Source organism: Magallana gigas, chromosome 8, assembly GCF_963853765.1.
Source record: "Magallana gigas chromosome 8, xbMagGiga1.1, whole genome shotgun sequence".
NCBI classification, from domain to species: Eukaryota; Metazoa; Mollusca; class Bivalvia; order Ostreida; family Ostreidae; genus Magallana; species Magallana gigas.
Window position 1 is genome coordinate 27,069,866 of NC_088860.1, and position 24,035 is coordinate 27,093,900.

The 24,035-nt window shown below is 32.7% G+C and overlaps 1 protein-coding gene across 4 annotated transcripts in view; it reads right to left on the reverse strand.

Moving 5' to 3' along the window:
* Positions 1–24,035, reverse strand: part of LOC105327506 (inositol 1,4,5-trisphosphate receptor type 3) — a 97,277-nt gene that overhangs the window by 17,723 nt on the left and 55,519 nt on the right. For all 4 annotated transcript variants that reach the window (XM_066067903.1, XM_066067906.1, XM_066067904.1 and 1 more), the window contains 34 exons: positions 23,039–23,050; positions 22,081–22,095; positions 21,307–21,394; positions 21,020–21,127; positions 20,624–20,760; positions 19,910–19,977; positions 19,235–19,290; positions 18,670–18,831; positions 18,188–18,426; positions 17,741–17,822; positions 17,372–17,386; positions 16,223–16,410; positions 15,898–16,011; positions 15,304–15,330; positions 12,620–12,698; positions 10,911–10,997; positions 10,635–10,739; positions 10,100–10,114; positions 9,437–9,508; positions 9,187–9,316; positions 8,836–8,974; positions 8,425–8,583; positions 7,884–7,901; positions 6,900–7,056; positions 6,511–6,608; positions 5,657–5,756; positions 4,721–4,792; positions 4,232–4,453; positions 3,777–3,920; positions 3,493–3,642; positions 2,887–2,988; positions 2,062–2,154; positions 1,552–1,584; positions 750–779 (listed from right to left, as the gene is read on the reverse strand). In XM_066067903.1, coding sequence (XP_065923975.1) covers positions 750–779; positions 1,552–1,584; positions 2,062–2,154; positions 2,887–2,988; positions 3,493–3,642; positions 3,777–3,920; positions 4,232–4,453; positions 4,721–4,792; positions 5,657–5,756; positions 6,511–6,608; positions 6,900–7,056; positions 7,884–7,901; positions 8,425–8,583; positions 8,836–8,974; positions 9,187–9,316; positions 9,437–9,508; positions 10,100–10,114; positions 10,635–10,739; positions 10,911–10,997; positions 12,620–12,698; positions 15,304–15,330; positions 15,898–16,011; positions 16,223–16,410; positions 17,372–17,386; positions 17,741–17,822; positions 18,188–18,426; positions 18,670–18,831; positions 19,235–19,290; positions 19,910–19,977; positions 20,624–20,760; positions 21,020–21,127; positions 21,307–21,394; positions 22,081–22,095; positions 23,039–23,050 — 3,316 coding nt within the window. The remainder of the gene's footprint in view (positions 1–749; positions 780–1,551; positions 1,585–2,061; positions 2,155–2,886; positions 2,989–3,492; positions 3,643–3,776; positions 3,921–4,231; positions 4,454–4,720; positions 4,793–5,656; positions 5,757–6,510; positions 6,609–6,899; positions 7,057–7,883; positions 7,902–8,424; positions 8,584–8,835; positions 8,975–9,186; positions 9,317–9,436; positions 9,509–10,099; positions 10,115–10,634; positions 10,740–10,910; positions 10,998–12,619; positions 12,699–15,303; positions 15,331–15,897; positions 16,012–16,222; positions 16,411–17,371; positions 17,387–17,740; positions 17,823–18,187; positions 18,427–18,669; positions 18,832–19,234; positions 19,291–19,909; positions 19,978–20,623; positions 20,761–21,019; positions 21,128–21,306; positions 21,395–22,080; positions 22,096–23,038; positions 23,051–24,035) is intronic.

Genomic DNA, 24,035 nt, shown 5'->3' on the forward strand with positions numbered 1-24,035 from the left:
ACTGGAGAATAAAGGATGTGCAGGGAAAAAAGATGTGCAACTGGAAGATGAAGGGGAGGATCGATAATTGTTAAAGAGACTAACATCAGAGAGAATCACAAGTTAAATTGGAGTGTGCAAACAGGGTGGCTATGCATCTAGACAATGATGCTACAAAATCTAGAGCACAAAGGACACAGAGAGAGAGAGAGAGAGAGAGAGAGAGAGAGAGAGAGAGAGAGAGAGAGAGAGAAAGAGAGAGAGATGGAGAAAGAGAGAGAGGGAAAAAAGAGAGATAAAAGAAGGTAGAGACAAATTAAGGAGTGATCATCTTACCCTCTTAGAGCGAACCAGGACTATGGAGTCTCGATGCGTGGATATCTAATGCAGTATACACACAAAATTGACAACAAGCATGCTTCATACATTGACAACATCGAAATCAAGAAAAAAAGCTATCTTATTTTATTTTGTTGTATTTGTAGGAGGTTGGGGAGTTGAGGGGAGTGGGTTTATTTTTTACTTGCTTTTTAAGAAAACAATGAAGGTGGGAGACAATTTATTCTGCGTGTTTGCGTGTTTGGCGGCCAGGCATTATTTTTTTTCTTTCAATGCTTTCATGGCTGAAAGGGAGGATGTCATTTCACCTGCAGACAAAATTAAATCCACAACAACCATGCCCAATTTAATATTAAGTTTATAAAACAACAACAGCAACAACAACAACAAACAATGTCTGAGAAAAGATACAACAGGGTTCTCTCCCTTACCACACTTGCAGGTCCTTTCATTGTTTCATCCTTAACAAGTACAAAAGGGTGCCAGTTATAAATCTGTGACTTAAAATCTCTTGAAAAATCATTTTCATGAAAAAATCACAGAATCTAAAGAAATGTTTATTGTAATCAGTCTAATATGATGATGTTAAAAGAGATCAGATTTTCTTTCGTGTATCGAACCTTTAATGTTTTTTTGACAAATAATTTTAATGTAAATTACAGAGTGACTCAAAACAGTTATAAATAAACAATAAGAATAGAAGTTCACAGCTAACAGTCACTTGGTACAACACCAAAAGTTTGGGAAAGTTTACTTTAAAATAAAAAATCAAAAATCAAAATTATTTTGGAAGTCAGCAATTATTTTAATTAATAGACTCGTTTATTGTTTACATAATTTCAGATTACAAAAAAAAAAGAAAACTATTTTACAATACATAACTCTTACATGCTTCAAAGCCATTGGAAGTTAGTTAATGAATTTCAATCATTTTCCAAAATCATTTTCACCTAATCTTAATTTAAGTTTAACAATTAAGTTTTTAGGAAATGAACCTTTAATTTATATTACTTAAATTAAATTAAATTAAATACTCGATTTTTTAAAAAAATGTTTTGGAAATTAATTTCTTAAAAAGTTTTATTTAATATCTATAGGTGCAATGTGCTGATCAATTCCATAACCATATCTTATATCGAATATTTGACCATCCAAGAAAGAAATCAACACAAGCAAATAAATGTAAAGAGATAATGAAAGGACACGGTCCTAACGACTTTGTTCGTTAATTACCACAGTTACAGTGCGATCCTCCTTTTTCTCTGGCTTCACATTTAAAAAATCAAATGTTAAATTTCAAGGCATAAAAAAATTAAATGATCTAATAAGAAGTCTCTGTGCATTAGGTTTAATTTAATTTTTCCAAAAATATAAAAATACATGCATAAAATGTTGTTTTGTGTGAGTATAAATAAGTATGTATAAAAACTGAAATGCTACAACAAACTATATTTTTTTCAATCTTTATATTTGAAAATTTTTTAGAATTATCTAGTAAACTGAAATATATTTGTTATTGCTGTGTAAAAAATGTATTTCAATTGTATTTTCTATTTAATATAGTGACTTATGAAGATACATATACACAGTTAGGATTTTCAGGCATGCATCAATAAATCAATTCTGATTAAATCATCGTGTTGTACGTTATCTTTAGAATTATGTTGGGGTAGGTAGGTGTATGAATTTTCATGATTTTAGGTTTTATAGAATGTTTCCACATTAGAGAGGAGAGTTATGTACCTTGGCTAAAAGGGTATCCTCATCCTCTACGGGAGGGTTTTCCTCGGTCAGCGACCGGATCAGAGTGGCTATCGACTTCTTCAGCACATACTCCTGAGAAAAAAAAATTCAAGAAGATAACAATCAACTTAAATCCAAAGCTTTAGTTGGGTCCCCCTTTTCATCAATCCATTATTAATATGTCTTTTGATCTAATGCATTTATCAAGAGTACTATAGCTCCTACATGAAATCTCTTCAAAGAAAAAATTTTTTCACATCATATATGATAACCCAATGGATTGTTCAACCATATAATGCCACTTTAGAAATATATGTACTTGTTCAATGTTATTTTTTCTTCTTTATACACGATTGTGCAAAATCCTAACTCGGAGCAAAATTTGTGCAGTTAACACTTGATTGTTTTTTGGGGTTTTAAGAAAAATCAAGTCAGAAACTCTGTATTTATGAATACTTGATTTAAAATTTCGTCACGAATTTAAGGTTGATTTATACTACCAACGGAATTAAATCCCCAACGAATAATTTTGCTTCCACAGTAGATAACATGTATTAATGATGCAACATAATGTCCCATTTACTGTTCACTCGGATAACGATCAATCTAATGCTATTTATATCACTAATATCTGAAAAGATGATAGAAAATGTAGAGGAAAAACCTTCTAAAAATTTATTTTTACTGCTCTTCAAATGAGACTAGAAATAAAGATAAATAGACCTAAGGTATTTCCACCATAGAAAGAAGATAAGAAGACCTTTTTTAAATGAGATGAAATAAAAGGTTGGGGTGGGGATATTTTGTTTACGGCGTCTTACAGACCTCTTTGATCCCACAGTTGTGGAAGTGACCGACCCTCAGAATGTGGTTCATGTAATCACAGACTTTGTTGTCAAACACCATGGCCTGGTTTTTCTGGTTTCCCTGGAATCAACATACAGCAAAAGACTACTAAGTGGCATTAAAAGCAGTACTTAAACATGATACATGTTGTCAATATCATTAAATGAAACATTTTCTAAATGAACATTGTACCTTATTTTTATTCAAAGAAATGATGTTATTTTAGAAATACCCCAATACACGTATATATAACTCAGAATACTGTATACAGGGAAGTATTTGCCACCGTTTCATTTCCCCGCTAATTGTCAGCGGGCGAATTTAATACTGGACAAATTCCAATGTCTCAAATTATCACTCTTCAAACACATCTGTATATGGGCAAAATCAAGAAGGGGCAAAACCGTTTGCAAGTGTAGAAGGGCGAAAATTACACAGGCCAAAAAAACCCCTCTGTATATAGTGATTTTTTTATTTTTCATATAAATGATCAATATTCCATTAGAAAGAAGGTCGTAAACATATGACCAAGCAGTTGTGTTCCCAACCCCCACAGCACCTCCATGTCTTGATACAAGTACTCACCGAAGTGAACTCTACCAGTGTGTCAAACAGCTGTACCACTAGCGGCATTGACTTGTCACTGATATTGGAGTATAAAATGTTCAGAAATTTGGTAGTTTCTCCAACCAAGTTCACCGATTTAATGTTGTCTGGTTGCTCTCGTAAATAGTTCTACAACAAAATGACACCATATGAGAGAGTTACTGACCATAAATTTGTCAACGCATGATTATAATTATTTGTCATCTGGGGGTTTGTTTATGAAAGTAAGTAACATGGTTTAGGAAAAGGAAAAACTATTGTACTTGAATATCATGATGCTGGTTGTCGCACATCAATCCCAGAATTCTTAGCACCAATTCGATGTAGCCATCGTCCCTAAACTCCAGATCCCCAGACATGCTCATTGCTGCTTCCATCAGCTCCTGTAACTCCTCCTCCTCCACGTTCTGTGAGACAAAAAAATAAACCTTGTGATATCAGGAATCTTTTTGTTATAGACAATAACACACCCTATCAGAGAAGTCAGCACAACTACTTGTTCTACTTGCTAAAACTCCATAACAAAATCTTTTTATCAAACCCACAAGAATTTTTTTAATGATAAAACAACTGAACCAAATCAGGCAAATCTCTGCTATCATTACAGCACAACACCTACTGTTATTCATTACTGGTATTCAAATGGTAACAGGTTCATGACCGAACTGTTTATTCAGAATCAGAATTTTAATATCTGGAATCCAATGGCTGAACTCACCCCTATGATGACCTCAGGGTTTTCCATGGGTGCAACCTTTGACTTGGGCCCGGCCAGGCCATTCAGTTGTAGACTAGATTTGTTGCCCCCGTTCATCATTACCCCCGGCAACAACATATTACTACCCAGGTTAGATTTACCCTGGCTCAGTTTGGATTGTGATCCTAGCTGAGAGCCGAGTCGGGAACGAGATCCCATTCGGGATCCAGCATTCGATCCCACCTGAAAGAGAAAAGCTTGTTATGAGAGAGAGATTCATATATTAAATCTTCTGCAAAATAACTTCACATATGGAAAATATTGAATATAATATATTAATCATGTAAAATACAGTTTAAACCTTTCATTTATTAATGTGTCTTAAAAATCTTGTCATATAATGAGGTTTTTTTTAGAACCTCCCATATACCCAATGATATAATGCATTCAAAGTTGATAAAACAATATCCAATGCCTTCCGTTAACCCAGAATAAGCTGGCAATGTTCACCTTGAGGTTGGCCATGGACCTCTTCTTGGCCATCGATAACATGGATCCTAGCTGGTTGGCTTTCATTATCTCCTGTAATAGAGAGCCACAAGTCAATTAAATTAAACACCTTTAATTTCTTCAATAAAGAGACAGACGTATACAATAATATATACAGAGACACAGAAAATTAGTAAATAATAGTGATGGGAATCGGTGAGATTTTCATAATCTATAAGCGGTTTCCCGCAACTAACTTATTATCGATCATAATCGGACATTTTTACATTTTATAGTGTAGTGCTAAATAAATGTAAATAAACAAGTTACAATGAACAGACTCATTACTAGGCTTTCGTAATTTGATTTACTTAGTATTTCTAGCCATAAAAAAATTATTTTTAACAGATTTTCTTTAGTAGGCAGTCCAACATTAATTTTCTTGAAATCAAAATGCTTCCAAATTCGAGAATGTGCTCTATTTCCCCTAGTAAGAATATGGAGCTCGTCTGACATGTCAGCCATTTTCAGACCGCAAGCCTTTTTAGGGTTTAGATAGTTCGCATCGAGAATATTCTGTTCATGATGTGCGCTCGTTGAAAGGGACAAAAACCTCAACCGATTAATCGTAATGAAACCTTTTATGATCGAGCTCTTCGAATGCGACAACAATCGATAGATTTTCGATTATAATCGATGATTGGAACATCACTAGTAAATAAGCTTTGAAAAGTGGTTCTTTATATTTTGGCAGGTAGTTTTTGCTTAGAAAAGTTTAACAAATCAAAATCACTTAATAGGTTTAAACCAAATGCATGCAGTTGATGGAATTGAATTATTTTTTTATGACAATGATTCTTGTACTTCTTTTTCATACGAGGAAGTGATTCAACTCTTAAGGCTAGACAAAGCAGATACTCTAAACTGATTTAATGCTGTATATGAGCTGGCACTGACCGTCTGAGCCAGTTTGCCGGTTTCCATGGCTTTCCTGAGAGCTTTGGCCTGCTGTACTGCTTCCTCCACCTTGGCTTGATGCATGGCATGGAGAAGTCGCCTACAAACACAGAACTTAGTCAATAAAACACATAACACAAGACGTAAACTACAAAACATGAAATCAAGACTCTGACAGCGACATTAACTAACTGATCCATATATGTTAATACAGATTGAATTTTCAAGTCCGAACAGCTTTACCTCTTTTAACACTGCTAAATCCGACTTCGGTTTTAAAGCAGTGAAATTTCAAGGATGATGCCTTTTTTTTTAGATAGATTTCCAAAATATCAAAATTTGATTGGCATTGCAGGTGCCTTTTAAGGCTGATCAAAGCTCATAAATAGGCACATTACACCCTAAAGCACATCCCAAACCTGTGGTTGATGTATAGTTTTCCTTTCATTGTCTTAGATTTTTGGCATTTATATCTTGTTTTATATGCATTTCCTGTTTGTAAATAATGCTTTGACAGATAATCAAAAGTATTCCAAACTCAAGATTAGCTTCATAACAGTTTCAACAACTTTTTGCAGTCTTCCGTCATGTACTTTCACATTAGGTGCATAAACTATAAATAGCCAAAGTGTAAGCACATCGATCCATAGATCATCAATGTTAATACATGTACCATGATGCAACAGTGCATCAATTTCCCTCCCTATAATGGTTAGTTACATATCTAAAGAAAAACCCTAATAAATTTCATGCGATTCCTACCTGCATATAACACAAATGAGACAAGGTTTTTCACTAAGAATGCAAATTAATTTCTTCACGTGCAATATTTTTCCCTTATACCACACACTTACTTTTCTCTGGTTGCCAAGGCAGACATGTGTATACGGCTCTTTATGGCAAAGAAGAACGTCTCTTCTCTCGTACCTGTGAAGTAGGCTATGAGACTGTTCTGTAAAAAAGATAAGCCATGGTTTCATGAAATACAGATCAAATTGCTTCCATCACTTTCTTCTTGCCATTTTTTGGTATTATGAAAAAGAAAAAGTTTCTTTAATGCAATTAAACCACTGAGCTAGCCTATGCAATATGGATATTTTTTTTTTTTTTAATTCCCCTCTTTTCTCTGTGAAAAAGATGCACAAAATACATATATTGTCAAAATAAACAATAAACTGTGAAAGTATCCTTTTTAAATTTACAAGAGTTAATTGGAGAAAAAAGTTGGTGATGTTTTACTAACCTGCACATCTTCGTTGCCATTAAATAACAGGCTGGCAAGGAAGCCGAGAGTCTCCCGCACCACGCTGTCCTGCGTGCTGTTGAGATGGTCCAGGGTACTGGTGACCACATTGTAATGGTTCAGTGCATTCTGTACATCCTCTATAGCCTTCAGCTGCCTACAATATCAAACACAGAAAAAATGATAAATTCTTTAATTACATGCTAAATGATGACATACAGCTTTTAGTTTTCAAATACAAGTTTTTTTTTACTAGATCAGAGCTATATCATCAATTACACATAAACTTCAATATTGAGAGAGAGAGAGAGACAGAGAGAGAGAATAATGTAGAAGCAGAAATATTTGTTGAGGATTTAATTTCGTTGTCAGTATTATTCAACCAAATTAAATCCATGTCGAATTTTTAACCCAAGTATTAATGATTACCAAAAAATTACGATATGACGAAATTAAATGCCAACGAAATTTTATTTTGTTTAAAAACAATGAAATTTTAACCCAACAAAAATATGGGCTTCTACAGTATCTCTAATACATTCATTGTCAAATCTTTGGTTTTCAGAGGAAAGACTACCAATTAAACCAATGAAAAGGATTCATTTGTTTGAAAGTTAAACATTTCATATATAAAATGAAAGTGAAAATAATTTTTCTGTGCCACAAACATTCCTTTACTAAAAGTTTAAACAATTGACATGCAATTTTTTTTTTTTACAATATCGAGAATGAAATTAAATTTTTTCACTAGATTTGTTTCAAAATTTAATTTGCAATTTTACATTTACGAAGAAAATAAGTCACAATGTTGACCATTCATAACAGGAATGAAAACATGCTAGAAGAAACATTAACTCTATAGGAATTGTGTCTTGTTTGCATTGCAAACAATTACATGTAATTCCCAAATTTGCAATGATTTGTAAATATTTTAAAGTTCCTAACAAAAGTTCCAGACAACATTGATACCACTGTGTACACTACCGTATGATCAGTTTTTCACTGAGAAGCAAAAACAGATTTATTTCACCAATTTCCTTTGTAAATACATACATGTACATTCAAGTTATTAAGAAAATAAAAAAAATTAATATTACTTGAAAGTTCACTATCATGTATTACTAAATGAAACATTTGTCTCCAGCAACTAATACAATTTATTCATTAATCATTCATGAATAAGATCTTTAGGATCCTCAATAAAAATGCATAATAATATTATCTGGCAACAGAGGGCCTTATTAGCTCAGGACTTCTCTTTTTATTTGCCTTGTTATAAAAGAAAGTTGATAATATTCAAATCATTTCAAATATATGTACATGAATAATCTAACATATTTTGAATGTCAAGCTGGTTGCAGAATTTAATATCCGGCTTTTTTCTAAAAAACATTAGAAGTCAAATATTTAACTTTGTCAACATACGTAATTCATTGCACTAATAGCAAAAAGGCTTTAGATATAAACTCAGAATATATGCTATCATTTAGTTTGACATTTTAAGAAATATCCTAAAATTCCTTACCTGCGATGCGAAGACGATTCTGTCTCCCACTCGTTTGGAAGCTTTACTATCTCATTGTGAATCAGACCGCGAAGAAGCTGAAGACATTTCACATCTAGGTCAACCTGCTCCAATTTCTCCTTTTCAGTCAAGTGTGACCGTGAAAGTTGCGAAGAAATTCTGCAATAAAAAAGCAATCAGGCATTTAAAGATACTCAACTTAAAAAGAAGAAAGAAATTTTGTTTGGAAAATATAATAAGCCTAAATCAAACTGTAAATGATTATGAAAAAAAATGTAGATTTTTTTTAATATATATCAAAACCTTCATTAAGAAATCACCTATAGTTCAATATGTTTCAAAAACCCATAGTAGCCAAAGTTCTACTGAATGTACCAGTATTTGTGTGACCTCATAAAACAAGGCACTTACGAGAGTTGCTTGATGAGTTTCTCGCTCAGCTTGAACTTTTGAACGGGGTCTTTCTTACTGCTGTCGATAAAACATCGCAGGTGTTCCTGAAACTCCATCCCCAGGGGGAGCTCCTCATCCCCTCCCAGCTCTGAGTAGTCTAAAAGTCAAATATAGACAAGTTATACACAAGTTAACCCTAGCACTAGTCTAATAGTCAAATATAGACAAGTTATACACAAGTTGACCCCAGCATTAGTCTAGAAGTTAAATATTAAAGACAAGTTATACACAAGTTAATCCTGCAGTCTACTCAACATTTAATATCAGTGGTCTAGTAGTTAATATACTACTATATGCTTATATACTGACCTAAATTGGATGGGAAGCCAATCTGAGCTTGTACAGTGTTGGGGCCACCATAAGCCACCTTCATATTGCCGGCAAATACATTCAGCTGCTTGTTAATTTCCACCTCCATTTCGTAATAATCTTCATAGGTCTTAAAATGTAACATATAAATTCAGTTTATACCAAGAAGTACTCAGCATGAAATTACATTCCGTGTAATATAATGCACAAAGAGCAGAATGACATAGCTAGTTTAGTTTTAGTTTTCTACCTTTCTGGCATCGCTGCGGACATCTTGAGAAGCTAAACCTCCTCCATATTTTTCTTGGAATTCTTCCATATACTGTAAAAGTATTCAAAGAATGATTACCCACCATGTGTAAGGAGATTATAACCTCTCATGATCAATTAAAAAGTGCTTTATTCACACATTAATACTTGCAAAATAATGGTGCTGTATTAAACCAATAATATAGGTCAAAAATATTTCATGTGATATAAAGATCCAATCAAACTTCATTGGTACTGAATACATTATGAGCTAAATGTGTGGTGTTGTTATTACTGAAATAAAATCCACCTATTCTTCTTGATTCTGAACTTTATTAGCAATTAATACAAAGAAATAAAAAACTAACTGCATGCAGTCTTGATTAAAACAGATCATTAATGTACTGCAAATTTTGATTAGGCAATCATATGGGTTAATGTGTCAAATAGCATATACCCTGTATAAGTGATTAAACAATCAATGCGAAAGAAATTAAAACAATGATAGCTTAAAAAACACTTTAACACTCTTTAAAAGATAAAACGACTGGTCAATATTTCAATTACAGCATGACATGAAGATCAACATTCATTGAACACCGTCTCAATTTGAGAGCATCAAAAACAGGACAGAGAACTGGACACATAGAACAGTAATTGATACCTTTAGGATCTTAAGCTGGAATGATTGAACCGTACAAAGTCAACTCAAGAAATACAGTTTTACAATCTGTCCCAAAACAGGGGGATCCCCTCAATCCAAAATTCTGTCTTCGTAATAATTATCAAATGAATATACAGGTACTGAAGATTCTTCAGCTTTTATAATATAAAGGCCAAATATTTAGGAAACACAACATCCCTTGCCCACAAGTTCATGCCCTCAAGAATATATTACAACCTGTTTATATAATATGCATAAAAATCTGACAAAAATTTGCCCCACCAATCATTTGTCAATCTGACTTTTAAAGTCAAGGCTACAAGTCTATTTAGGCACCTCCTATACGCACATTTAGTCAGCATAGCAAAGTATAATATTAAATGCATGAATTCTTTTTTTTTTTATTAGCCTGAGTCACTGCCCTGACAAAAAAATGAAGAGAATATATTGTATATATCATATATTTATAAATATTATATACATGTTTGTACATGTCTAAAATATAAAGATGGTCACCCCATCCCCGTTTACATACCCGAACAGGAAGTGTGGAGGCAGACAGCAGTGATGTCATACACGAGACCAAGTTCTTCATCTGTCGCTCTATACTGATCAGTGGTGCAATCACCTCCATGAAATCCTGAAGACAAACATTGCAGATAACCAAAAATTGAATAAACCATGCAATCTAATAGATCCCCTTCCGACGTTTATTCTTCAATTTTGATTTTAAAAAAAAACATATACAGAAGAATCATCTATAGTAGTAGGTGTTTATTGAAAATACTGGCCAGGACCAGGGTCAACTTACTTTGAATGATGTGGCAAGTTTGTCCATTTGCTCCGGCTCTTCAGGGAACATTGAGGAGTCAGGCTGGTAGAAAGACCGGCAAAAAATCTGGAAAAAAAAACCCAAAGGTTCATCAGTTTTCTCCAAGTCACATTCTACATAATTCCAGCAGTCATCTTCTGAATGTTTATTTCCCTTTGTTTGAAAAATCTTAATTTATTGGCTTTTATCAACCAACTTAATATCAGCAGTGTTATCCAATGGCAAAACTTCTCAACATGTGTAATCACATGATATTACATTACAAAGAGAATACTGGAAATTCCTAATTAAACGCGAGGAATTAAGGTAGCTCGCGGGTTTACCTGCTTGTGAGAAAACCTACCTTGAAAATTTGTCCACGTGATCCATAGGTTTTATAGTTTTATTTCTAAAATTTATTTAAGATTCGTCTGCGCGGAAATAATGTTATCGTGTTTCAAATACAGTGTCATTAATAAAATCAAGCAACGCAATTTCAATGAAATATATAGTAAAATGCACATTTTAACCGAGAAACGCATTACAAAACTATGCTCCAAACTTTTAAACGATTCAGACGAAATTAATCATACTCAACACAAAAACAGAGGAGATAATTATGAATCAATTCATAAAAAAATATCAGTATGTGTTCTCGGCCAATTTTTGGCAAAAAAACTTTAAAGATTTAAAAGATTTCTCAAAACCTTATATTTTCATTCCGACGTTAGCCTGACGTCATCATTTCCTTACTTCTTAGAACACCAAAATTGAAATGCATTCATTGACAAGACTAGCTGTTTAACACATTTTAGAACATGTAAATGCTTATTAGACATTATTGTGAATGTTATCAAATGCAATTAATGTAAGGCTGTAAAGATACAGAAAATTGCTATTCTTGTTTTTATGAAACTCTGAGTCAATCAATGCAAAAATAAATTGCCAGGAAACCACTAACATTATAAGTAAGTAATCGAATAAAACAGTTATCTCAAGCCAAAAGAAATTTAAGAATTTAATCGGTAGTACAAATTACGGAAGTTATAATTGTAAAAAAAAAAAGCGAAGTTATTGCATACATTCTATTTTAAAACATGACTTTAAATGGAAGAGCTCTAACGCACACTCAATCTTTATCTTTATAAAACAAAATGTGACAATGTATGTGACATCTTTAAATTTTCAGCACTTGATATTATGAATCTTTGTATAAACAGTCATAAACCGCATATAAGCTTTTTAAAATATTTTCTTTTATACTTCTAAATATCTCATTTGTCATTTTAAAATAAAATCATGAGTTTACTATGACGGTCAACTCTTTACGTCGATTCCTATTGTGACGTCAGCAAACCCGCGAGCTACGTTAATATCCGCGTAAAATCGCGAGAAGCCCGTCTCGCGAATTTTAAAATCTCGCTTTTAATTTTCAGACATATGTAAACTACATGAAACTATGATAAAATTTCGGCATTCGCGATTTTATGTTCTCGCGATTTGATGGAAAACCGTTGAATCGTGGAATTAAGTACTCGCGTAAAATAAGGAATCTACAGTATATTTTTAGCTCATTTCTTTAATCATAATTCTAAATTATTTGCAGAATGATGAATTTACAATTTCAATCTATAAATCAAAATCGCTGCTTTGGGAAAACATGTGTAAGTCTTCTGACAGAGATCTGGAAGGTCCCAGTGAACGTTTACCTGGAGAAAAGGCATGACCCCCTCAAACAGGTAATGCAGGGTGCCTCTGATGGACTCCTGCTTGCTCTCACCGCGGTCACTGAAGAAAAGTAAAAACATCAATCAGACACCAAATGTCAAAATTGCTGATATATATATATATATATATATCAAAGACGAGTGTGATACTGCAACCAACAAGCATGAAAAGCAGCGAGGTAATCTTGTGTCATTCACGTTTTTTTATTCACGTTTTTTTTGTTTGTTTTAAACTGCAAAATGCAAAGTATTAAAATAGATAACATGCATAAATGACACAAATAGATTCTCCATTTCATTTTGACTGCAGACGATGCTTTTCATTAGGCATTCACCATTGCAAAGCAACAACACATCTATAGAAGACTGTAGTTTCAACTCTTATAGGGTTATCAAGAATTCTATAATGCCTAATATATAGATGGTTAAGTTTCTAACTGGCAGAGAAGTTTAAGATCTCCCGGTGTGACTTGTATATAAACACAAAAAATACTTATTTCTTTTAAATATGTTAATCTAATTAATGAAGATACCATTGAAGCAAAATATTGTATATATATATTTACTGCTACAAGCTTTACACAATGTGCAATTAACTAGATCTTAGAACAATTATTGATTCCCTAGGCATTAAACGTGTACAACGGTTACTTTACATCATTTGGGTCCATTATTTTCAACAGGCTTTGATCAAGATCTTGAAACTTCAGTACCTACATGGTTCCTTCACACAAGAACCAGTTTTATCAACAGTACAGCACAAGGCTATGTAGGTAATGGTTAAACTACAATTACAGTGGATTAATTCAGCAAAAAAGAGAACATTCACAGCTAAATACAGGTTTCAACTGGATCCATTTGACAAAATGTTTATTCCAAGCGGTTACTCTTCCATTCTTAAAAATGGAATTTCTTATGATATAAAAAATTTTCAATTTTTTTCAATAAAAATTTCAATTTCAGTTTTAAAGTTCAAAGTACAAGTGTGCTGAATTTGCTTTGTTAATCTGAAGTGATAACTGGTGACAAATATGTTAGAAACAGAAATAAAACCTGGTGACTTTTGCTTTGCTATATAATATCCCTATACATACATCAAACCTGTCTCATCCATCACCCTTTTAACCTGACACCCCCAGCCATTTTCCCATCCCTCCAACTGGGCCGTTGGATGAAACAGATTTAAATTGCAAAATCATTGAAGAGAAATGCAGCACAACAATTTATCCTACAGTTGGACCTGACTTTACATGTAATCACTGTAATTGTCATTGATACAATTCAAATTGTTCACTAAAATTCAGAGTTAAAATAATAGGATTTTCTTGCTTAGTTCTAATAGAAAAGGAGTCGAGTCCAAGTGATTCATGAATTCTTCAATAAAATGCATGCTCAATACTTTTGTGTAGCAATGTTTTTTTTTTCAAACCAATAGGATAAAAATATACCATGAAGTCTCGTGTAGAGTAAGCCCTTGTGTATAATATGCATCCCCGTAAGTTGGTTGAAAAATTCTTTTAATCTTGTATGAGTAATATGCATTTAAAAAAGGACAAAAAAAGATAATTTTTATGTTAAAGTAACAGATGTGCACTATGTTGATTATGTATTGCAAGCACTTATTTGGAATAACATCAGTAGACATTGTACAAATCCACATCTACATATTTGACTAACATTCACCATAAACAAGTGTTGGTCAGATATCAAATGGGACAAATTCACAAAGGTGTAAGCCTCAAACACTCTCACGAGACAGGATACTTGAAAAATTACATTTATGGTGAAAAATGGGTAAAATTTACTCTTAAACTTTGCAAACCAACTTATGAAAAAATTTTGGTTTTCAAAAAGTGTTTACCATACACAAGACTTGATGTTATAGAGAATATTCAATTCCTGCTTGACTTGTCAAACACAAAACCTGATTTTTTAATTAATTATTTCACAAAATCAAGCAGTCTAAGGAAACATTCTAAGGATAAAGAAGCAGTCCTTGTTCATTAATGCCAAATCAATTTAAAAGAAATATGTCATATTGAACACATAAACTCAAAGAAACCATGCATTTATCCCTTAACTGATTTTCCTAAACACAGAATTTATAAATAACCAAAAAAAACCCTGTGATTTTATAGTTGGAAAATAATACATGAACGATATAATTAATGAAAATTTTTAACAAACCTCGATGTACTGAAATAAAATCAAAAAATAGTTTGAGAACTCAACTAGGATTGCTATCAAAGACAACAATTATTCAAACACATACAAACATTTCAGCAAAATAATTACAACAAAGACATCAAAACTACAATCACATATCTCACAACAAAATATTGTACAAAATGAACAATTTGCATACTTCTCTTGTAAAAATGAAAACATTTAAGGAACAATTAAAAAAAAACCCATGAAGATGGAAGATGGAATAAAGACGGAAATTGTCCTTGAAATGTGTTTTTTTAAAGTATGAATTCCTGTCAGACATTTAAGATCATGCAAAACTATGCAAATTAAACTATAATTGATCTGAAATGTAATGATAAAACCTAGCTAAAAGACCATAGAAAAAAAATCAATGTTCTGAAGCAAAAACTTTTAGAAATTCTTTTCAAGGTTTGCTGTATGTGCGGACATTTGACAGGTTTTGTTTGCAATCTTACCTGATGGTGATGATATAGAAACGCCTTCTATCAAAATTATTTTTCAAACCAAATTATTGGAGTGAGTTGACATCATTTAATTGTTAAATCAATTAATAAATTTGAGCATGCGAGTATTTCACCAATATGTCCTAGCTTATAAGTTTCTTTCTTTCTAGGTTAACTTTGCATTTAGAGCTGAAAATAAATTCTTTCAAGAAAATTTCTGTGTGCTTGTATTCTAAAAAAATCCATAGAGATATGGCATATTTGCTTCAAATTATTTTCTATTTGGGAATGCAATTATCCCTGAAAATTCTAGACAATCTAATACTTTTTTTTCTTCAGAAAACATAATAAACAACTATAAAAGTTTTCTCCTGATTCAACACAATTCTCCTAGACCAGCAAAATCAAGGTAAATCCTTCAAGCTACATGATCACCTTCCACTGTGCCTTGCTTAAACTTGCTTGGCTTCTTGTCCCTTCTAAAACACTTTAGCACTATAAAATGAACCTGCCTATTTTTGATCAAATAAAAAGACTACAAGAATTGTATACGGACAGTCTATAGCCACACTCAATGAGCTATATAGTACAATATAGTGAATATACCTTTTGCCTGGGGGTCTCTTGAGCAGGAGCTTGGTGGAGACTGGGTCACTCCGGCCGTACTCTGCGACCTCTGTCAAGGTCTTTGTGATCTCTGCTAGGTACTGCCACATTGACCTGCAGTGAAGGTCAGTCAAAAGTCAGCAGGAATTTAGAATTAATTGCGACCTACCATCATGTCATGTGACCTACCATCAAGTCACCTACCATTGATTCTACCATATATGTTAATCAATTTGACCAATTATCACATCATGTGACATGATTTTGATGAAATTCATCATATTCTCTGACATGGTAATCACCATGTCGCGATACATGTACTAACTTGTCATGAGGCATGTCCCCTGCCCCACTCTCTATCATCCCTCCGGCGGTGTTGAGGTAGACCCACAAGAAAAAGCGTAGGATTGGCTGTTTGAAGTTGTTACTGATTTGGGGATTGGTCAGCAGACGAAGGAGCTCAGGGATGCGGAAGATGGTCTGACAGATCGACTCAATGTGCCGGTTCTCTCCCTTTGCAGAAGGAACACAAAAAATACATAAATTTACAGCAATAGAAGACCAGCTGTTTTAAAATAGGCTATTAATTGTATCAAGCATAGTAGAGGAAAGATTAAGCATAGGGATAGATTCATACATAAATAAATGGCAGTTTTAATAGGAGTGACTGGATAATCTCAGTTTTATTTGGAAACATCAAATTCTCTTTAAAATATTTCATACATCTATTTCAAAGTTCATAAATCTAAAGGATAGGCAATCGGAATTGATTATAATTCACTATCAATCACCCGTATTCTCACAGGCTTTTTGTCTTTATTGTCCATGCACATGCAAATATTTTTTTTTTAAATGCATGCTGATTTGAACTGATGCTGTTATACACTAGCAGGTAATTAAGACAGAATGCAATGCAAACCATTTTTTTTTCATAATTCAGACTTCTTGACTCACACATATTGAACAAAAGGGGAACATAATTATAATACCTAATAAATCTTTTAACATGCAACCACTATAACATTTATTGAATAAAACATTTCATATTTTCAACAGATGCTTCACATTAAAATCTATCATATCTAATAAAGAATGAATATTAGACACCCCAAATCTCAAGCAAATTTTCTGTTTTAAATAAAAACCAATCCTTCTAAAAAAAAAAAATTTATAAATACTACGCACTGTCAAAAATAAAGTGACAACATGATCATGTAATAGTCATATGACATCATTCATAAATCTGATTATAATGTTCAATAAATTCAAAACAAAATAATTTGTAGGGAAAATTCTTAATTGATTCATGAACCATTAATTCAATGAAATTATATTTGTTGACCATGGAGCCATTTAAACCAAAAAAAATAAAAAAAAATCCAACTTGAACCATGCAATTACAGGATTGAAGGACACAAATTAAAGGCCAACTGGCAGTCCATAACACCGACAGATGTGTACTAATAAACCATACTATGACTGCTGTGGCCTACAACGAAGGGAATGTTACTGTAATATCAACAGTGTGTTGGAAATTACTTTTCAAATTATCAAATGAAAGCAGAAGGATTTTCTATCAATCACTTTTGTCTCTCATCTATTGAGACTATTATATTTCATGCAATATGTATAATGCAAAAGATTTATTATTTCATTGTTTAAAAAACGTCAAATTGGCCAATATACACTTCAATTATTTTAACCTTTCATCCCATTATTTCAAAGCTACAGAATTTTAAACTAAAATTGACTGACTGTGTATTAATTTTATTGAGTATGAAACTAAATTTTTTCCCTGTACTAGCTACCAACAGTTCGACAGCCCTGTCTACTGATTTCCTACCTCTGCACAAGTAGCTAACATGTCCACCATTCCTATCAGATAATGAAGCTGTTTGTTTCCCGATTCTGTCAAAATCTTCTCCCTGGAAGGAAAAACATAAAATCTTATCGAGTGATTCATAAAATTCGAACATCATATGCAGTATGTTTACACCAATGTTTATACCCATTGTCACAATGCTTCTTACATTAAAAAATTTGGGTTGAAATTTTGATAAAAACTTTTATTGCAAATATTTTAAATGAAATCTGTAACAGGAAATGGAGGGCAGCTTGCTGGCATCTGGGACTGAACCTGGGTTTTCAGGTATGAGGTCAGGCAACACCAAAAGATCCAAATTAGCAGAACTGGTTTGACTTCATTCCTCCATCCCTTACTCCAACACTAAGACAATACACCTTAAAGCTGCTCACTTTCCAGTACCCTCAATGACCCCTGTGCACTCACCTGGCAGCCTCGTCCTGGTCTATCACGTTTGCGATGTCCGATCGGAACTGCATGAAGTACTGCATCACAAAGCTCTGGTTCCGCTTCAACGGCAAGTCCAACTCTTCCACTTTGACCACTGCGTTTAACAAGTCCAAGAACTGGGGCACTTTTTCTTTGTTCTTAGCCACAAGAGTCATTATTCTTTGCACTTGGTTACCACTGATTTTCATGCAGGTGTTAGAATTGCCAGTAAATACCTGGAAATCAAACACAAGATTCATTTCATTGAAGTGCATGAATGAGAAACCAGTAGTTCAATATGAATTATTTTCTCGCAAACTTTGAAAATCTACTAATATGTAGATTTTTAAAGCATTTACCGGTATATTGTGTGCATACTATACATGCTTTAAGTAATGTCTACAATATTTAATCTTATATGATCTTATCTGTTATTTAACATCCCCCCCCCCCCAGTCAGCACTCAGATCCCCCCTTACCTCTGTAATACACTCGGCCAGCTCCTCCCCTGCACCCTCTGTGGACAACAGCAGGTCAAGACGGTCAAACAAACGACCTTGAACCAACTTGTTATTCCGTGCCATCAACTTTAGCAGGGTAAAAGTTCGCTGGAACACTTTTTTCAACCCTGTGTATTGATCCTGAAATTTTGAAAACCAATCAAGTTAATTTTATTTAAGGTACTGTGGTTTCATCAATCTTCGTTAAACACCAATTTTCATGGATTTTGTTGTTCGATCCACAAAATCAAATGTTTAATGAAGTACCAAGACAATGACATATATTGTACTTAAAATATAATGAGATTTATCCATGAATTTCCATATCCTTGAAACTATGAGTTTTACTAAAAAGCAAAAAATAGATGTCGAGTCATGTCCATGAATTTGAGATTTAAAATACTAACCAACAAAGATAAGCTACTTTCTTTACATTTTATTTGCTTTTTATGTGACTTGAAAACTCAACAAAACATAAATAAACTCATTTAAAATAGATCTTCTAGTTTTTCTTTCACTACAATTTTCTCTCCCCTTCACTTACCAGCAGTTTGATATCAATCTCTTGCTGTAGAATAGTGAACATGTCTTCAATGACACCTGTAAATTGTATTGATACAACCAGATGTAAATCTCTGAATTTGATTGAATTATCTTTGATCCTTCCCATCATTCATTCAATAAAATTTACATCTACCACGTATTTCTTACGGAAACTTATAGTTAATTCATAGCTCTAAAGAAACAGCCAGACTGAAATCTAAAATGCCCCATTTATCGATTTGTCGAAATCTACAGCGGCTGAAACTGACAGGACTGAAATTGACATGCCCGTTTATCAATTTGTCGAAACCTACAGCCACCTTAGGAAAATCACAGACGGCACAAAATAATCATGATTATGTCAGACTTAAAGTCTCATAGAAGACGATTTGGCTGTTTTTTTTAGCTAACATACTTATGTACTTTAACAATAATTAAGTGAATTTTACTTACTTTTCATAATCAATTTATTAATTAGTTAAAAGAAAGGTGTTTATATAAACAATAAAATGCTTTCTTTGATGATTCATTTGGGTTATGAAGGTAGCGATCATTGCAGAAAAAATTGACATTTTTGCAAATCTTTTCTTAGTGTTGCGACTTTCATATCCCGATTGAATCGCCAAAGAAAGCATTTTATTGTTTAATTGTTCCGTGTGGGGTATCAGACAGTTACCGTGGTTATACAGAATACTCTGGTTCATCCCATGTTCCTCTTCCGGCTCTCCGTCCAAATGGCACATTCTTCAAAAATGGATATATATTCCAATAAATAAATATAATTACTATAATTATAAAACTTATATTATTAACTCAATTACACAACTTAATTTACCATGCAAACAGTTAACTTATTAACTTTAATTAACATTATATTTTTTTCGATTGTTAAAATTATTGTGACATTTGGAATTTCCAATAAATTCTACTTTATGTATTTATGTGCTTTGTAATTCACACAAACTAAAGAAAGCCTCGATTACTGTAAATTCCTCATTAAACGCGAGGAATTAATATCCACGTAAAATCGCGAGAAGCATCCTTCACGGATTTTAAAATCTCACCATTATTTTCTAAGAGTTGAAAACTATAAGAAATAAGGAAAAAAGTTGAACGTTCGCGATTTCATATTCTCGTGATTTGATACAAACCAGCGGGATCGCGGAATTAAGTACTCGCGTAATATAAGGAATTTTACAGTAGGCAATAGTGTCATTGCAAACCATGAACTTCAACATCACTGGCTTGTGGAATAAAATAAAAAGGAATAAAAATTGGGGGGGGGGGGAAGTCAAGCTAGATGAGTATGGAAAACTGATTTTCTGGTGATATAGATGCACTAGCTGTCCTTGCAGAATTTGGTACAAACATGTCCAGTCCTAGTACTCACAAAATAAGCTGATCTAGCAGCGACACCAGTTCCTCCCCTTGCTGGTTGCTCAGTTTGGACGAGGCCAAGCGACGCAGGTGGGGTAGAATCTTTTCTAGATTGTTGAAGGCTTCCACTGATTTGTCAGTGATCAGAACCTGTGATTAACAGACCCACATATTGTTTAAACGAGAGTCACAAATTTCACAAAAATCTCCCCCCCCCCCATAAAAGTTTTTATTTTCAAATGAAATATGGCAGCACTGAGGTTTGCTAAATTATTGTGATTTCATAGTTATTTTGATTCGGTTGTTGTTCTAACCAGAAGAAAGTCAATTCTTCTGTCTTGTAATTACTAACTAAAGATTAATAATTTAACTATATCAACTGAAAAGAACACAGGAATGAACAACAGACCTGAGCCTGCACTGCATTGCCGAACAATTCATTGTGGGCGGAGTAATAGCGGTTCAGTAGATGCATCGACATTCTAATCATGTTGTCGTAGTGGTAGGACGACAGGTCCTGTAAAACAGATGCCAAAATTTGGCTCGCATGAAATGTTTTTTGAAATAAAAACAAAACAGAAACTTTTCTAGCCCTTACAATTGAACTTGCTTACAAATTCATACTAATTGAAATTAATTACTGTCTCTTTGTCAGAGTTATCTCTCCTTAATTTAAGCCGAGTAGCCAAGTCTTACCTTCAATACATCAACCAAATCGTAGGTTTTCAAATAGTTGGTGTGGTCAAAAATTTCTTTCAATTTCCTCAATGCGGTCTTTGACACCCTTTCAAAAATAAGACAAGGAGATGATCTATTAATATTTCATTGAAATAATATCTTGAAAAGATATAAATTCCAAAACTCATAAATTCAACAAAAGACTAAAAATAATTAAAGCAAGATTCAACTCTCATTAAAATTAAAAAATAATATGTGGAAATTCACATCTAAAAGAAATTACTTTGAAAGTGAAGGTTAATTATATGTTAAAATAAATCAATTTAACTAAAATATTTAAAATAAATTTTGAATCTTAGGTGACTGGAAATTAAACAATAAACTAAGAAATGAACTCAAACTCAATGAACATTTTAAATTTGTTGATATGTGTTCTGAATAAACTTTTAAAAAGAAATTTAGAAAATTTACTCCTAATGCTACTTCTGAAATTAATCCTTATAGTTACATGCATGCACCTGTAAGAAAGATGTGTTCATATTGTTACGTATATATAAAATACATGTACCGGTAAATGTCATGAAATGTAGATATTTGCTGTGAAACCCCCATAAAGATACACACATGCTGCTGTTTGTCTTAAGAAACAAGGTTCTCTACACATTTAAAGTGTTGATTACCTTGAAAATGAAAGAAATTAAAAAAAAAAAAATATTGAAGCATGCAACTGGTGAGAAAGCACTATTTAAATGAAAATGATTGCAGGTTTCTCATCAACCAGGACTGTCTTACCCTGTCCAGTAGGCTCTGATGTCAAAAAACATCCAAATTAGCTCACAAAATCCCAATTTATCACAGACGCATAAGAGAATGCTTGCTATCTTAAAAGTTATTATTTTTCTTTACAGAAAAAAATGCCTTTAGAAATTAGGAACTCCTTGAATTTTGTATTTTAATGTTCTGTTGATTTCTACATCAAGGCGTTAAACATGTATCCACATACAAAAAAAAAAGTTTTTTTCCTTCATTACTGACAATCATATTTTATTAATATTCTTATATCATGCAAGCTCCTTATTTTAATAATAAGAATATATTTTTTTAACCCAACAGTTTAACGTTAATATTCAGTGAGCATGAATTGATATAATCAGATCTAATTTATTGTATCAGAAAATTAATTGCGATAAAAATTCTGGCATTCATTGTTTTAATCTAGTAAACTCAAATAGATATACCGATACATTTACAGGTTAGGTACATATGTACTGACATGACACACAAAGCTCTCTATGATGGCAAAATGTAGGACAGAAGGGTAAAGGTCAAGGGTCAATCACATCTGCAAAATTTTTGCATGAAACTATATATCACTATAATGGTTTTTTCTGTGGGTGAAAATTTTTCTTTCTGATAAAGGTTATATTTATTTTGTAAAATAAAATATTATCTTTTGTTTCAGTCTGTATTTTTTCTGTTTTCTGACTAATTACAGACTTCAAGGACATTGGCAATTATGAATATTAACATTTTTTTCACAGCAGAGATTTTTGCCTTAATTTAGTTTATTAAATGAAGATATGATAGATGTACAATTAAGTTAAGAAGAGAGCATCCCACACAAAAATCCAGTAATATATAGTACAGTGTCTGCATGAACGTGTAGCGGTGAGCGGGGTTTATAGGGAGGGATTGGGAAATAGCTGCTACTGGATTGGATTTTCTCTCAGAAATAAACTGAAAAACTTACAAGTCCTGCACTCTACATTAGCAAAATACAAAAAAAAAAAATGGCCAATATGTTAGTAGTTATATTATAAGGATATAGATGACAGCAAGATTTTGATTTGCTGAAAAAAAAATGTTAGTTTGATGAACAAATTTGATTTCAAATGCAAATGAAAAAAAACACTGATGAAATATATGAAGGTTGGTGAACTACCTGATTTCTAACAGAGTTAATTGTATACAAGTCAGTAGAAATTAGTGAAAAAATAATTAATATTCAATTAAACCAGTGGAGTGCCTCAATTGTCTCAAATAAAAGGAACTTCATCAAAAGATCAATGTCAAATCTTTACTCCAAAGTATCAATTGATCTTGGATGGGGTCAAAATATGCAAATTATTTTTTATCCGAAATTCATTGACATTATAAAACTCATTTGATTATAATCAATGCTGACATCTACTGAACAGTAAATGAAAATGCAGTTATTTTAACAGTGGCATTTCTTATCGGAGTATTTTTTTTCACTTTTTGCATGAATTCATGCCTGCTAAATCTGACACCCTAATACCAGTATGCAAAGAAAACTTAACATATAATTAAGCTTGTTCATCATTATTAAATTAATTAATTAATTACTATGCTAAAAAGTGATACAGAAGGCTGCACTCAATTTTGAGTGGACTTTAAGAAATTCAATATTAAATTGATTTTACTTTTTCAAATTTTTTCCAAGAATCCTTCAAACCAATAGTTAATGACATTGAACTTTTGACCTCTTCCCCAATGGAAATTAATCACTATTCCAGGGTTCATTAAATAGGATATTAAACAAAATAACTCATAAACAGATTGTCAACTGGCATACATACGTTTGCTGCCTGTTTAAGAAATCGTCATTGGAAAATGTTACATTTATATAAGGAAAAGAGAATAAACAAAACTCTAATAAATATGACATTACATACGGAATAAAAATACTTTTTTTTTTTTTTTTAAATAAAAATAAACTATGAATG